The 16,878-nt window shown below is 44.7% G+C and overlaps 1 protein-coding gene across 1 annotated transcript in view; it reads left to right on the top strand.

Moving 5' to 3' along the window:
• Positions 1-3,029: 3,029 nt before the first annotated feature.
• The window catches only part of VOPP1 (VOPP1 WW domain binding protein), a 103,833-nt gene continuing 89,984 nt past the window's right edge, over positions 3,030-16,878 (top strand). Inside the window, exon 1 of the mRNA XM_083188534.1 lies at positions 3,030-3,685. Within this exon, the coding sequence (XP_083044660.1) occupies positions 3,635-3,685 (51 nt within the window). The 5' untranslated portion in view covers positions 3,030-3,634. The remainder of the gene's footprint in view (positions 3,686-16,878) is intronic.

Below are 16,878 nucleotides of genomic sequence, written 5' to 3' on the forward strand. Positions count from 1 at the left end.
GGAAGAGGGCCCTACTCGGAGGAGCTTACAATCTAGTAGGAAGGGGAGACAGACAGATTACAAGAGGTGCAAGCAAGTGGGTGGTGGTTAGATAGCAGGATGTAAACAGGCAAGGGGTCGGAGAACCAGCTGGTTTATGCAGTGGAAGGGTACGCTTTGATGAATAGGTGAGTTTTCAGTGCCCGTTTGAAGCTTTGCAAGGTCGGGGAGAGTCTAATGGAGCGAGGGAGTGCGTTCCACTGAAGGGGTGCAGCACGGGCAAAGTCCTGTACTCTAGCATGGGAAGCAGTGATCAGGGTGGAGGAGAGACGACAGTCGTCAGCTGACCGTAGAGGGCGGGAGGGTGTATGAATGGAGATGAGGTTAGAGATATATGGAGCAATGGAATTAGAGATGGCCCTGTATGTGAGTGTGAGGTGTTTGAAGAGGATTCTGTAGGGGAATGGAAGCCAGTGCAGATTTTGTTGAAGGGGAGTAGCAGAGTTAGAGCGGCGGGAGAGGAAGATAAGCCTGGCTGCAGCATTGAGGACAGATTGGAGAGGAGCTAGTTGGGATTGAGCGAGGCCAGTGAGAAGAGCATTACAGTAGTCAAGCCGTGAGATGACTAATGAGTGGATGATCAGCTTAGTTGCACTCTGTGAGAGAAAGGGCCTGATGCGAGCAATGTTGCGTAACTGGAACCGGCAAGAATGGGCCAGGGCTTGGATGTGGGGTGCAAAGGAGAGGGAGGAGTCAAGAGTGACACCCAGGCAGCGGAGTTGGGGAACAGGGGAGATGATGGTGTTGTTAACAGTGATAGAGATATTAGTAGGGGGCATAGCTCTGGGTGGGGGAAAGATAATAAGTTCGGTTTTGTCCATATTCAGCTTCAGAAATCGCTCAGACATCCAGGTAGAGATGGCAGCGAGGCAGTTGGAAACTTGAGAGAAAACAGTGGGGGACAGATCAGGAGAGGAGAGGTAGATTTGGGTGTCATCTGCATAGAGGTGATATTGGAAGCCAAAGGAGTTAATGAGTGCACCCAGAGAGGAGGTGTACAGAGAGAACAGAATGGGGCCAAGGACGGAACCCTGAGGGACCCCGACAGGAAGGATAGAAGGTGGTGAGGTAGAGCCAGAGGCAGAGACTGAGAAGGAACGGTTGAAGAGGTAAGAGGAAAACCAGTTGAAGACTGTGCCAGAGAGGCCAATGTTTTGGAGTGTGTGGAGGAGGAGAGGGTGATCCACAGTGTCAAAGGCAGCAGATAGGTCCAAAAGGATAAGCAGGGAGAAGTGACCCTTGGATTTGGCTGACAGCAGGTCATTGGTGACTTTCACTAGGGCAGTCTCAGTGGAGTGAAGTGGGCGAAAGCCAGATTGAAGGGGATCTAGGATGGAGTGGTCAGACAAGTAGCTGGTGAGACGCCTGTAAACCAGCCGTTCTAGTATTTTAGAGGCAAATGGGAGAAGAGAGATAGGGCGGTAGCTTGTGGGAGATAAAGGGTCCAGGTTAGGTTTTTTAAGAATAGGCGAGACCAGAGCGTGTTTGAAGGGTGAGGGAAAGATGCCAGTAGAAAGAGATAGGTTAAAGAGGTGAGCAAGGTGGGAGCAGCCAGTGGGGGAGAGGGAACTGAGGAGACGGGAGGGGAGAGGGTCCAAGGGACAGGTAGAGGGGGGAGAGGATGAGATGAGGGAGCGGACTTCCTCAGCTGTAGTAGGGCAGAAGGATGACAGAGTGGGGTAGTTGGTAGGGGAGGATGATTGGGGTGGGTGGGCAGCAGAGGGGGTATGGAAGGAGATATCATGTCGGATTACCTCAATTTTAGAGAGGAAGAAGGAGGCAAAGTCAGTGGCAGTGAGGGAAGAAGGGAGGAGGGGTGGTGCAGGGCGAAGTAGAGTGTTGAAAGTATCAAAGAGACGTCGGGGATTGGAGGAATGGGAAGAGATGAGAGATTTGAAGAAAGATTGTTTGGTATAGGAGAGAGCAGCGCTGTAGGAGGAGAGAATAAACTTGAAATGGATCTGTACAGTACTTGGAATATCAGAAGTTTTGTAGGTGGTCCACTGGGTGACCTGGGTGGTTGATTAGAGAGGCGGCTTGCCTTCAGATGATTGGCACCATACTCTGGTCAGTGTAATGTAGCCAATGGTGGTCTCGTTCTCCTATTAAAGCTTTCAGGTGGTAATGGGTGATGACTGGAACAGCAGCGTGGGGGGTGGGTAGGCTGGGTGCCTGGGCCAATGCGTTTCGCTGCTGGGTGCAGCTTTTTCAAGGTAGCTTTTTCAAGGTAGCCTTCACATGATACACTCCACCGCGGTCCCCGCTCCATCGCCACCAGCGCTCCGGTCCCCACTCCACCGCCAGCGCTCCGGTCCCCACTCCACCAGCACTCAGGCTCCGGCCCCCGATCCCGCCGCCGATTGCATTTCAGCAATCGCATGCGGTTAAAAACCAATATTATCATGCATATCATCTAATGTGTATGCACTATAACGATGCGCGCTCCCACGGGTGGTAAACGCCCCCTTATCATCTGAACATGTAGTCAAATTTGACTATATTGTCAACGACTGTATGTTTAGCGGGGGGGTCTCTCCGGGGGTCTGCACAGGCGCCATAAGCGCCTATGCGTATGCGCAGTCCCCCACCATCGGAGATGGGGCAAAATTCGCTGCTCAACAAGCAGGTCTGAATCGTCCACCGTGTGTACCCAGATGCATAATACATCTCTTCTTATTTCACTAGCACTGTGACTGGGTGATGTCCTCACAGTATAGCGTACTGATGCAAGGGCCAGGTATATGCATTTGGTGCTGCTGCTGTGTGTTGCATAAACATACACAGAGAGCAATAATCCGACAGGCAGCAGCAGGGATTATTACTGTACATGCAGAGCAGAGAGCCTGGCTTCAGTATAATGTGTAGCAGCACTTTCCTAAGTGCTCCCCCAGTGCTGCTGCCTACTGTATACACTGTATACCATAAGCATATGCCTCGCAGGCCACTCACAGGAAACCAGTGAGAATGGAAAAATATAATAATAAAAAGGATCTGGTTACTGGCTGCTAGGAGAACACAAGACGGCAGAGAGAAAGGGAGGTATAACAGAATGGGCATCCCCTCCTCCTAATCCCTCCTCACTGTGACATCTCAGCCCAGTCTCTCCATTTCCATCTTTGAGAACCATTTCCATGAGAAGCAGAGAATAACATGACAGCCTGCCTCCTTCAAATGCCAGGGCTAGCCCCTTCTCCCCTGTGCCAGTGCTAGCCCCTACTCCCCTCTTCCTCCTACCCCCTCCCTCATTATCTGGGTGAACTCCACCACCATCATCATCATCACCCTCTCCCCCCTTCCTGCAGGAACGGTGCCCATAGCAGAGACATCCCCGCCGGCTCTCTGTCATCTGATGCTGCTGCTGCTGCTGCTGAGGAGGATGAGCTGCTAACAACAAGCTAAGGAGTCCCAGGATCGACCCTGCTTTATCATCGATTTGTCCCACATATCTGCTCTCCGGCATGTGAGCCCCACATGGAGCACAACACAAAGTAAAGGGAACAGCTATTGCTGGGAGTACTCTCTATTGTTTCCGAAGATATTAATGCTGGGAAAGGAAGGTTCATGTCCTAGAGGGAGAAGTGCCTGACAGTGAGATATGAAGAGTTGGCAGTGTGCTGGGGTCTTCCTTCTGTCCCTGCTGTTAGAGGTAAGCAGGAGTCCCAGCCAGGTCCCCTATCATGTGCAATGTCTCACCCCATAGTACAGCTGCCAGCATAGCACTGCACATCAGGATGAAGACATTGCTGGGAGTTTCTTGATGTGCAATACTAAATCATGCAAGCCTCCACAGCTGTGCAGTATATATAGGAATAAGCATCACCTTCATGTACAGTATGTTGTTGGACTTACTCTGTGATCACTGTTACCGGGTCAGGCTGTTCTGCCACTTGGTACTGGAAAGAGTGGGGTTGATTTATCTACATTTTGCAATACTTGTACCAAATGTCTAAACTTGTATCATTCTTCTTATGGTTTTAATCTTCTGCACCACCCTGTAGTTAAATGTATATCAGATTAAAATGGGCTCCCAGCTGCTGCAGAACCTCTTGTTGGTAAAGCTCTGTGTGCTTGAAAATTGTGCATTGTCAGGAACACTTTATTTGATATGCCTGTTTCCTTATCTAGAAGAAGGAGAACTGTGATGATTGTCTAAGTGCAAATTTACGATTCAAAAATACCCAATTCTGTATTTGTTCCTTGCTTACAGTATTGATGACAGTTCTCAGCATGAAATAGGTGTTGGCTGGCAATTGGCTTCTATGTATATGGTCACCATGGGAAGTTTCCTCTTCTTGTCTAGCCAGCTGGCAGACAATGCATCTATGCTACTTGCATAGATTACAACCATGTTTGTGCAGTAGATAGAATTCATATGGTGGGGTATGAAATATTAGGCCTTTATGTACATGATCTTGTAGTCTCCCTACATGTGTGCTTCTCTGAGTGAGGAGGCACACAGAGATCCATTGTTCTCAGGACTGTGTCAGATTTCTATTTGTGGATCTGATGAAAAGACCATTCTCTTATCAGACACACCTTTCATAGGTAACCATTTGACTGTTAAATTCAATTTATATGGAAAAAGTCACCCGTTCTATATATTGTTAATGTTTGGCTTTCCTTCCCTTGCAAAGCATAAATGGTTCAACTGCCATTGCTTTATTTATACATTGTGTGGTCATAATCAATACACTGCTGTAGTAGATGTAATTGAGGTCAAAAAGTGAAATTCATACGTAACAGCTGTGACTCTTTGTGATTGCGAGTAGCAACTTTGTAGATATGCAAATGAGATGTGACGTGAGAGATGTATACAGTATGTCTATTAGTGGCTGATGGTTCCGAAAGCTGGCATGTTCATGCACAGATAGATTATCTCAATGAAACTTGTATAAACGCTATTATTATCATTTTTATTAATCACTTGCCTTAAGCTTCCCCAATAGAGTATATAGCTTTTGTCATTTAAGATACCAAAAACTACAGTAAACCACACCCATGAGTACAGTACATAACAGCACTTCCCTCTTTTGTTGTAATCGCAGGGTTAAACATTCTCAGCGCAGCCAGTGTTTACTGTGCCTCTGTTTGGTGTCTCATCCCCAGATTATTTCAGCTTCCTAAATGTTGTTTTCTAAATGCATAGTTTAGGTTTGTTGTCACTCAAACATAAGTGTTACAACGATTTTCTTTTCATCTGGAAAAGATAAATGTATTCTGTGTAATAAATTTATAGCATTGCGAAGAGTATTAAAGGTGCCCATAGACGTGCCGATTCCGGCGCCGCTATGTGTGCTTTGAGATGCGCGCTCCCGCGGCATCTCATCGCACAGTACAAAAAGTATGTGCTGCACATACTTGTTGTACTTGCTTTTATCGCATTGCATCATGGTTTTCGCAGGTCATCGCAGGTTTTCGCCGCCTGGCAGGAGCCGGAGTGTGTGAAATAGCCCTTAAGGTACCCATACACGTGCCGATTCGGCCGTGTGTTTTGAGCTTAAATAGCATCGCATTGCATTGCATGCCTTGTGCATGCGTTGTGCATGCAATGCGATGCTATTTAAGTGGGGATGGCCACAGAATGGTGGGGATGGCCACAGCCCGGCAGCCGTCCCTTTCAATGGTGGGTATTTAGCTGCAACCAATGGCCGTCCCGTGTGAATGGACACAATAGTGTCCATTAACAACTACTGTGCACAGCTTTTGGCTGTGCGGGATTTCACTGCCCGGCAGGAGCCAGAGTGTGTAAAATAGCCCTAAAGCTGCCCATAGACCTTTCCGTTCTGTGCTATGAGATGCGCGCTCCCGCGCATCTCATCGTACGGTACAAAAAGTATGTGCTGCACATACTTTTTTGTACTAGCTGGTTATCACATCGCATTGCATGCACACTGCATGCACAAGGCGTGCAATGCAATGCGATATGTACTATATAAGTCCCAAACGGACTGTGTATGGGCAGCTTTAGAGTGTTATCATACCTCCCAACATATTCCTCTCCAATAGGGACACAATACTGTGTTTCTGGACTTCCCGCTTAATGGATGATTGCCATCACCTGTGTTGAACAGGTTAATGGATCAGAAAGGGTTTCACCACAGGTGATGCCAATCATACATTAAGAGGAAAGTCCAGGAGCAGAGCATTGTGTCCCTCCTGGAGAGGGTCATGTTAGGAGGCATGGTGTTATGTGCAACAACGATTCCTACATAATGGGGGGAATTTACTAAAATGGGAGAAATGGGAGTTATATTTCAATAACAATCTACTTATTTATTTAGCTCTTTCTAGAATATATATATATATATATATATATATATGAATCAGTAGGTCAGCGGCACTCCACCATAAAGTCCATATAAGAAGATATCAAAAAGAAATGGCGGTGCCTCCCTGGTCCCGGCTCAATCGGTCGGGATACTTAGTATGCTGGAAGGTGGCACTCAGCCAATAAGACTCAGACAGGCCCAAATAGATGCCAACGTTTCAATGCTTCTTTATTGCATTTTCGTCAGGGTGCTGATACAAAGACATACACACAAATAACTCACCTAAATACCCTCAGCACACGTGCACGTCCACTCCCCGCCGGCCGGTCTGCGTCTAATCATGACGTCATCCGCCCGTACAGGTGGAGGACGCGAGGTGTGTCTGAACAAAACATGTGATAAATACAGACAAATCAGAAGAGAGCATTTACGGAACCATGGTAACACACTGTGTAGCATATCAATATAGTTGCACAAGAAGTCAATGACCGTTTACAATTATAAAATAATGCAAACATAATAAAGCAATTCAATGTAATATAAACATTAGGACCGAATCATGATAAACATACATGAATATAGACTTAGATAAAACAAGACAGACCGAGCTGTTCATTTAACCCGCGGGGTGAAAGTGTCTCAAGTCTGAAAATCCATCTGGATTCAGCTTGTAGCAGACGGAGACCTCTGTCACCACCACGTTTATTCTCTGGGATATGCTCAATGATACGGTAACGCAGGGAAGCCAGGGTATGCCTGGCTTGTACAAAATGTCGGGCCACCGGATGATCACTGTGGCCAGCCAGCAGTGCGGCTTTAATGGTATGTCGATGCGCAGCTGCTCTTTCTTTAAATGCCCTCTCTGTTTTGCCGACATAATGTCGACCACAGGGGCAACTTATTAGGTATACGACGAATTTTGTACTACATGTGACCCTTTGCCTGATGTTAAAACATTTACCTGAGTAAGGGTGGTAAAATTTGTCACCTGCCACCATGTGTCCACAAGTGACACAACCCGTACATTTAAAGCATCCCACACGAGGGGTAGCCAGAAATGTGGTTGGTGCAATTGATTGTAATAGAGGTGCAACATCGTTTTTAACCAAGTATGATTTTAGATTTCTACCCCTGGTGTAGGCATTCATCATTCTATGATCACTAAGGGATTTAAGAGATGTGTCACCAGTGATAATCGGCCAATATTTTTTGGCAGATCGATTAATCGCATCACTGGCATGATGATAAGAATTCACCCACACAAATTTCTTTTGTTCAAGTGACCTGTCTTTTGCGACAAACAATTTGTCACGGGGGATGCTCAATACTTTTTTCTTGGCTTCTAATAGAAGTGACAGTGCATAACCTCTTTTAACAAATTTCTCAATCATGTCGGCAAGGGCTTTATCCAATTCACTGCGATTGCTAGTAATCCTGCTAACTCTGAGCATTTGGGAAAAGGGGAGTCCCCTTTTCAGGGGTGCTGGATGATTGCTATTGGTTCCGTAAATGCTCTCTTCTGATTTGTCTGTATTTATCACATGTTTTGTTCAGACACACCTCGCGTCCTCCACCTGTACGGGCGGATGACGTCATGATTAGACGCAGACCGGCCGGCGGGGAGTGGACGTGCACGTGTGCTGAGGGTATTTAGGTGAGTTATTTGTGTGTATGTCTTTGTATTAGCACCCTGACGAAAATGCAATAAAGAAGCATTGAAACGTTGGCATCTATTTGGGCCTGTCTGAGTCTTATTGGCTGAGTGCCACCTTCCAGCATACTATATATATATATATATATATATATATATATATATATATATATATATATATATATATATATATATATATATATATATATATATATATATATAATATGGTTGCCCATAGAAACATCCCATGTGGAACAGAACTTCCATTTTAGTAAATTTCCCCCAATGTGTTAGGTAACATTTATGTTTCACAGACTACATAAAGCTCTTACCCCTGAAAAAGGTGTGTGCCATAGCATACCTCCCAACATGGCCCTCTCCAGGAGGGACACAATGCTCTGCTCCTGGCCTTCTCTGGTAATGTATGATTGCCAGCACCTGTTTCACACAGGTTAATTGATGAGAGAGGCGTTTTACCACAGGTGATGGCAATCATACGAGAAAAGTCCACAACCAGAGCATTGTGTCCCTCCTGGAGAGGGTCATGTTGGGAGGTATGCCATAGTCTAATACCCCTTTCACACCAGAAATGCAGAGACAAACCCGGGAATTTAATTCCAGGGACAAGCAGGGGTATTCCCGGGTTGGGACCCATTCATACATGCTTTTGAAGCAGGGGCAACCCGGGTCGGCACCTTTCACTCTGAACCCGGGATGACCCTGCATTTCTATGAGAATAGCATTGAAAATGGCCTTTTTTAGGCTTGTATTAGATTATTGATTATTAATAATTAAGACACAAAACATTTGTAGTGTTTCTACCTTTGTTTTCTTGTATAAAACAAATTAAAAGGCAAATGAAAGCATCTTCCCCTCTAATGATTAATAGCTCTCTCACCACCTCATTTGTCCAAGACATGGCACAGTTTGCAGGCTTTCAGGGGTTAAAATGAACTTCTGGGGTCTGTGGTGCCACAGAACATGCACACTGACTCACTGCACACTGTATGCTGTCTCTGGGCGTGTCTGTGAGTGTCCACCACAACAGGAAGTTGCCCTGCTAGCAAATCAGCACTAGCAGAGGCAACACGGGAAGCAGGGAGATGTCCCTGCACCTTTCACACCAGCCAGTAACCCTGGAAGGACCCGGGAGCAACCCTGCTACCTAGCAGGGTTGAATTGTCGGCAAATTAACCCGGGAATTTGTCCCTGGAACCTTTCACACCAGAGCTAGTCCCGAGTTGTTCCCGGACCCAACCCGGGAATTTAGGCTTGTGTGAAAGGGGTATTATTGAACCAGCACATATAAAGCATAGTTTTTGGCCTCCTTGTTGCCCTCATCAGGATGGACCAGGTGGCTGGTAGGCATTTTGCGGTCAGGCTGGCAGTGCAGAGGAGTGACAATGCATTTGAGTCATTGTGGCTCCTCCCCTACTATACAGTGCCTCAATGCCAAGCATTATGATGCAAGTGGCGGGCCCACAATGACTCAATTCTGCACAAATTGCATTATCACCCACCAAGACAGCCCACTTAACTCAGGAAGTGGGTGGCCATGGGTGGCTGGCAGCAAGGAGACTTGCCATCTCTTCTGGGCATCCACAATAGCTATCTAACATTTGGGAGTAGGCAAGTAGTTTCTAAATTGTTTTTTAAAATAACTTATTGCTATAAATTGTGAATCAGCATCATGTTGGACTTAACTGTGTAAGTTCCTGGATTTAAACAGAAAGCAGCAAGGAAATGATTGATCGCTGTTTTCCAACCTGGTGTACCACATAAATTAACATTTGCTCCCATCATAATGCTGTTATAGCAGCTATTTGTGATTGGAAAACACAAGTGATACTTATAATACAATAAGGATTGACCTTGATATGCCTTCGACTTGCAAAGCAGAAAACCAGTGTTACATTATCTTAATTAAGGAATAGCACACTTCAACTGGTTACGGTGTAATATGAAGGTCTTTTTAAGTGTTAGAACTGTGTAAGTAATTTAACAAATACAGCATAACACCAGATTAGCACTAATCCGTGACAAAGATCTTCAATGCCATTCCAGAGTTTCAGAATACCCACAGTTTGCCAGTTTTTATTCAAATTTAAGCAATTGAAGTCCAGCAATTATACTGTAATAGTATAAAGATAAACAGTAAACTTATGGAGTAAAATAAAATAGTTTAGGGTAGCAATAACTGAAAAGAATGTATGTTTTATACTTTATTTTATACAAAAGGCAGGGAACAAGTAATGGGTTAAGAACCGACAGCTGTTCTACTGTGAGGGAAAATAGACTTGCCTGGTACATGAAGCACTGCCAGCAGACAACTGAAAGCAGGAAGATCTTATGCAGCGATTAATCATCGTTTTAGATCCTTGATTCATCATGCAGAGTTTTTGTAATCCATTGAACAGGGTTTACTGATTTAAATCAACTTGATTTAAATCACGATTTAAGTCACATAATTTTGATGTTGTTGATAAAAATCATTGATTTAAATCACAATAATGGACCCACGTTACTGTGGTAGTTGTTTAGCTGCAGAAGTAAAGTTAAACCTTTTAAGTTTGCCAAAGAAAAATATCAACAATCAAATACACTTCTCCCAACACTGGTCATGATCCCAACAAAAGCAATGCCATTTAATGACCTCTTGGCATCTATAGACTGGTGGAAAAAGCCCAGTGGTTCACTGTATCTGGTAATTAAATAATCATGGTAGGAGTAGAGTAGTGCAGCAGCATCATCAGCTTCAGTGGAAAGAATATTTGACACATTTGGGGTCTAATTCAGCATGGATTGCTAATTAGAGAGTTTGCAGTCCATTCCGTTATCAAACGACCGCGTGCGGAGCATTGAATAAGTAAAAGACAGTGTTCATCAGTGTGTGGAATTTACTTCTGTATCCCCACGTGTTTAAGCTCAGTTTAAAAAGGGAATACTTTTAATAGCAAAACTCAACTTGTTTTTCTATTAAAAGCATTACCCTTTTAGACATTGGGTAATACATTATCTTAGATATTAGAGATGGGTGGCTTTTTTACTAAGCCATCGCTTGGTAAATAAACCGGTGACACCAACTGTCAAACATAAAAGATGAAGCATGATGATCTTGGGGTCTTGCTGCATCCTAGCACAGAGTGAACGGCACTGTGAAAGAAAGCGCTACCATAGCATTATGCAGCACCCGGCAATACCCTACTGTTTACATGTAGATCAGGCGTTCCCAAGCTTGGCACACACTGACAGTGCAGGTTTTAGTGATATCCAGGCTTCAGCACAGGTGTTTAAATCAAAATAGCTGAAGTACTAATTAAGTCACCTGTGCTGAAGCATGGATATCACTAAAACCTGGACTGTTAGTGGGGATGCAGTCATTTGGTCTACAGCATGATGGTCGACAGTCATAGACCCATGATGGTTGACATGGGTCTAGGTCAACGTGGGAAAAGGTCGACATGGTTCTAGGTTGAAAGGTCATTAGTTCGACAGGTCGTTAGTTCGACAGGTCATTAGTTCGACAGTGTCTAGGTCGACAGTCAAAAGGTCGACATGGGGTTTTTCACTGTTTTTGAGCCGACATGTGCTGACAGGCGATATTTCATGCCCTACTATCCACTAGGGTGTGGTAGGAGAATAAAATAGTATACCGAGCGTAGCGAGACACCATACCCGACGCATTGCGAGCGCAGCGAGCGATGTGAGGGGATGCGGTGAACTTTAAACTATGTCCATGTCGACTGTGTTGACATTGAGGTAAAAAAACTGTGAAAAACCCCATGTCAACTTTTGACTGTCAACCTAGACATTGTCGAACTAATGACCTTTTAACCTATAACCATGTTGACCCTTTCCCGGGTCGACCTAATGGTGTTGACCATCATGCTGTAGACCAAATTATCCCAACCCTGTTAGTGTACAGTACCTTGAGGACCATGGTTGGGAATGCCTGACCTAGATGGTCATGGGTTCAGCTTACAGCCAGCTATGACCCAACACATAACTTGAAGCTATCTCAGGACTGTATTGAGGAAAAGAACAAAGATGGTAGGCTTAAAATCATGACTGATCCCCCAGACTCATAACCTATGGAGCTGTCTCAGGATGAACTGGACAGAAGGGGGAATGCAAAGTAATCAACAAGTGCAGAACATTTGGGTATGGGTTATTAAGTTGACTGTGGTTTTCTAGGTCGACAGTCAACAGGACAACCTCTATTGGTCTATAGTCAAAAGGTTGACACATGAAAAAATGTGGACATACGTTTCATCGACATGGTCAAAATGTCGACATATTCTAAAGATCATCATGAACTTTTCACATATTTTGGTGTCTATGTCAACATGGACAATGTATAAGTGTACCGTGTCCCCTCGTAAGGCTCACTGTGCTTGCCATGCTTCGGGCACACTTGGCACACTATTATATTCTGCCTACTGGGATGGTAAAGTATGGACAAGTTGTTTTTTATTTTATCATGAAAAAAACGCATGTCGACGGTTTTCATGTCGACCTATTGGCCATGTCGACCTTTTGACCATGTCGACCTAATGCATGTTAACCTTTTTTCTGCCAACGTAATGACACATACCAACACATTTGTGGGAACAAAAGTTTTAGGAAGAACTTCACAATATTTCATTTCTACTGTAAAAAGATTGCCGCACGTGTGTTATATCTGCAAGAGGTAGCAGCTTTGTGTCAAAAATATAGATTATATCTTGGGGGAAATGTAATAAAGTGAGAGAATCAGAAAGAGGTAGGTTTGGTAAGAAATTTCCAGTTTTTATAAAACCAGTTTGACTTAGTGTAAATGATTGCCGCTTTATAAACACCGGAGATTTCTTACCAAATCTCTCACTTTCTGATTCTCTCATCCTATTACATTTCCCCCCTTATTGTTTTTTTATAAACAAAATTTTTTGTATGGTTTATTTTTTATCTCCATTTCATTTTATTTTCTATGCTTCAATTTCAGAGTACATTGAGATATTAAACTAAATTCCAATAAAAAATCTGGAAATATGAGGGTGCTCTAAAATTTTCAATGGTGTAGATAATCCTGAAATTGCGACCACTATATACAGGGCCATCTTTTTCCTACGGTAAGTCCAATTCAAAGGGGAAATCCTATTAGCAGCGATACTATAACACTGCTAATAGGTTTGCAGGGGGCTGTCCTTTTAGCCCTGATGCCGGCATCCTTATCCCATATACCGGCACCTAGCGGAGACAAGTGCCGGTATCAGGGTAAAAGGATGTCGGGGCTAATAGGATAGCCGCTGAAGCTGTAATAACCAGGATCCCATGTGTTTTCATGCGATCACAGGTTCATTTTTGACCAATAAAAACAGCCTCTAACCAGAGCCAGATTAAGGTCTAAATGGGCCTGGAGCTGAAAATGATCAAGGGCCTATTATGCGCAATAATGTGGGGGGCGTGACCAGTGTTCTGGTTGGGTGGTCTGCTCATGGGTGTGTCTTTATTTGTGTAAATGCTTTCAACTAATTATATATGCCTGGAAAAGGCAGGGGGCTGGCATAAGAAAAATGCATGGAGATATATTGGCAGGTGCCCTCCAAAGGTACACCCGCAGGATGCCGATGTCCTCAGATACTTGCGGGGTGAGGCGGCACTCCAGTCATAAAAAAAATACTGAAAGCCGAAACTTGGTAGACAACATTTCAGCACCTTTTATGTGGTCACCTAAAGTTACCACACCGTATACCCCTTATACAAATCATGTAACACAATAGTAACCCCCTTATACTGTACTTCCCTCTTACATATTATGACATATGGAATGAGCCAAAATTCACACCGATTGAGCCAAAATTCACACTATGGCAAACAGATTGAGTCAAAATTCACGTTATGCCACACAGATTAAGGCAAAATTCACATTTTGAGCCAAAATGCACACTATACCAGGCATGTCCAAACAGTGGCCCTCCTGCTGTTGTGAAACTACACGTCCCAGCATGCCTTGGCATAGTTTTAGCATTCCCTAATAGCAAAACTGTGGAAATGCATGTTGGGACTTGTAGTTTCACAACAGCTGGAGGGCCATAGTTTGGACATGCCTGCACTATACCAAAAAGATTGAGCAAAAATGCACAATATGCTCCATAAACAGGGGCATTTGGCGCGCATTAAAAATTGACACCATAATGCCCATTACATGTTAAGCCACACACCATAATGTCCATTAGGTATTATGCCAAACACCATAATGCCTATTAAAAATGATGCTACATAAGTGTTGCTTTACCTACATGTTCATTGCCAGGGGTTCGATGCTCATTGCCAGGGGTTCCATGCTCGTTGCCATGTGGGATTACATGCTCATTGCCAAGGGGGAATACATGCTCGCGGTAACTGGGGGACAGCCACCGAGGCGCAGAAATGACAGCCATTGACAGCAGGGCCAGATTAAAGCAGGGGCAAAAGGGGTCAGTACCCATGGGCCCCCTCTAGCTAGGGGCCCCCTGTGGTTGGCATGTATTTTTAACAAAAACATTATTGTTATTTTTTTTAGCTAAAGGTTTTGTGCGTGGGGTAGTGCTGCAGCTTCACCTATCCGCCAATGTGACATTGATTAATGGTGCTGAGCATCGGGAGCCAAGGCACACTGACTGCACAAGTGTGCAGTGCATTACTGGGAGTTGACTATGTCCCATGACACTTTGCACAAAAAGGCAGAGGCTGAGAGGTTTATGCTGAGCTCTGATAGGTGGAGCTCATTACATGCTTCTCAGGCCTATGGAGGACAGCAGCAGCAGCCTAGTCATGGGAGGGTTTTTAATCAGAGGCACTGACACTGTGAGGTCTCCTACAGTCCTACAGAGTAAGCAGTTACCCATTGACCAAGTTTATACTGTCTTTACTCTGTGTTTTGACAGTATAATATTCTCTCATGCAATTTGTGACCAGTAATGACAAGTGCAAGGGGGTCCCCCTGTCTAAAGTGCCCTGGGTCCCCCGAAGGCTTAATCTGGCACTGATTGACAGCCGGGCAGAGAGCAGGGGGCTGCCCGGCTGTATTCAGATCACTGCATGTCCCGGCTATTTGAAATAATACCCCTTTCACACCAGAAAATGCAGGGACTTACCCGGGAATATGATCCCAGGATCATGCAAGGACATTCTCGGACTGGCCCCTTTTACACCAGCCTAATCCCTGCATTTTCTGGTGTGAGGGGGAGAGAAAACCAACGCCGCCCCCTTTAAACAAACAGCTATATCTTCAGAACCAACTGACCCATTTAAATGTAGGCTTCGAATGATTTTGGTCCCTTGAAACTGGGACGTTTGGTTCCAGAGAATTCTGACCTCAAACAACATGAACAGCCATGAAATTACATTTTAGAAATGAAAAAAAAAAAATTTGGTTTACCCACAATATCTCTAGAACCAATGAACCCATATGGACCAGGTATCAGACTGAAGGCCCAGCGATTTGGGTTCGACTGAGATCAACCTCGAGCTTCTGTAATGCCGGAGTGGGAACTGACAGCCGTTGGAACCGGGTGGAGGTCGGAATTAGCGGGTCCCATGTTATCCTATGGGGACAACGTTCCAGGTTTGCCTGGCGGTATCTCTGGTTCCCGGGGGGCTAGCGACACGGGGCTGGGCTCGCTGGAAAGCCGTGACCCTCAGCTACAAAATGGGCCTATTTGGAGAGTGGGCCTGAAGCTGTAGCTCCATCAGGCCCATTGTTAATCCGGCCCTGCCTCTAACTCTATTCAATGATTAGCTGCCTGCACGCCATGCACCCTATTCAACGCCTCAGGGTTCCTGCGGTGGATGGGAACTAGTAGTTCCCACTGCACACTCTGCAGAAAGTGACCCGGTGCGCACAGTAGTGAGTTATGCCTGGTGCAGTGGGTCACTTTCTGCTGAGTGTGCAGTGGGAACTAGTAGTTCCCGTCCGCCGCAGGGACCCCGCTGCTGATCTCACATACGCTGCAGGGACCCTCTGCCCGCCAGCGCTACTCAGCCTGACCCTGCGCTGTCAGACCCCACTGCATGCCACCCACCAGTGGGCAAGGGGTCTCCGCAGCATATATGTGAGATCAGCGGCAGCCTCCCTGCAAAATTTAATGTAATCAGCAGCGCAGCATATGTCATGTAATATGATCAGCAGCAGCCCCCCCTGCATATGTTATGAAAAAATAAATAAAACTAAAAAATCTAAATATATTTATGTGATGCTGCAAATAATAAATTAACATATTTTTAGACACCAAAAAAATGAAAACATTTATTTTAAAAGTACACATTACAGTTCACCAAAAAAGCGAAAATCACTGTGAAAGGAGTTCTCCATTCTAGCATTGAATACACTCTCAGCGAATTAGAGTGAAAACCCCATTGAAATACACCAGCGAATTGCAGCGAGCATGAAATGGAGAACTGTCTGGCATTCTCTGTTCGCTTTAGGCGAACAGTGAACATTGAATACAGTGAATATCATTTTCGGTGAAAAAAAATCACTGTTTCGCTGAAAAAAAGCCCTGTTCACCGAAAAAAGCGGTAAATCAAGAGCATTAAATACTGGCCTATACCTTTATAATGACCATCGGTCATAAATCAGGATACCTGTATAAGCCTGTTTTTTCAGCTGAAAATGAATCAGGGCAAATTGGATAAATCCCCCCCACCCCCCACCCCCATAGATGGAATACTCAAGCTCAGAAGAAAAAAATGCAGTAACTTATTGTTGTATTTTTTTTCTGGATAGTTAAATAAAGTTGAGAACTTTTCCTGCACAAACAATTATTATGTGTGACAGATTGCTAAAATCATGTCATATCTTGTGGGAGGCAGTATATGGTTGAGGGAATATGTTACTTAAATGGAGAGCTGGATACAAGTTTGAAGGCCATATCCAGTGAGTGACTCTGGCAGGACAGG

Source organism: Crinia signifera, chromosome 5 (genome assembly GCF_055691185.1).
Source record: "Crinia signifera chromosome 5, ASM5569118v1, whole genome shotgun sequence".
Taxonomy (NCBI): Eukaryota; Metazoa; Chordata; class Amphibia; order Anura; family Myobatrachidae; genus Crinia; species Crinia signifera.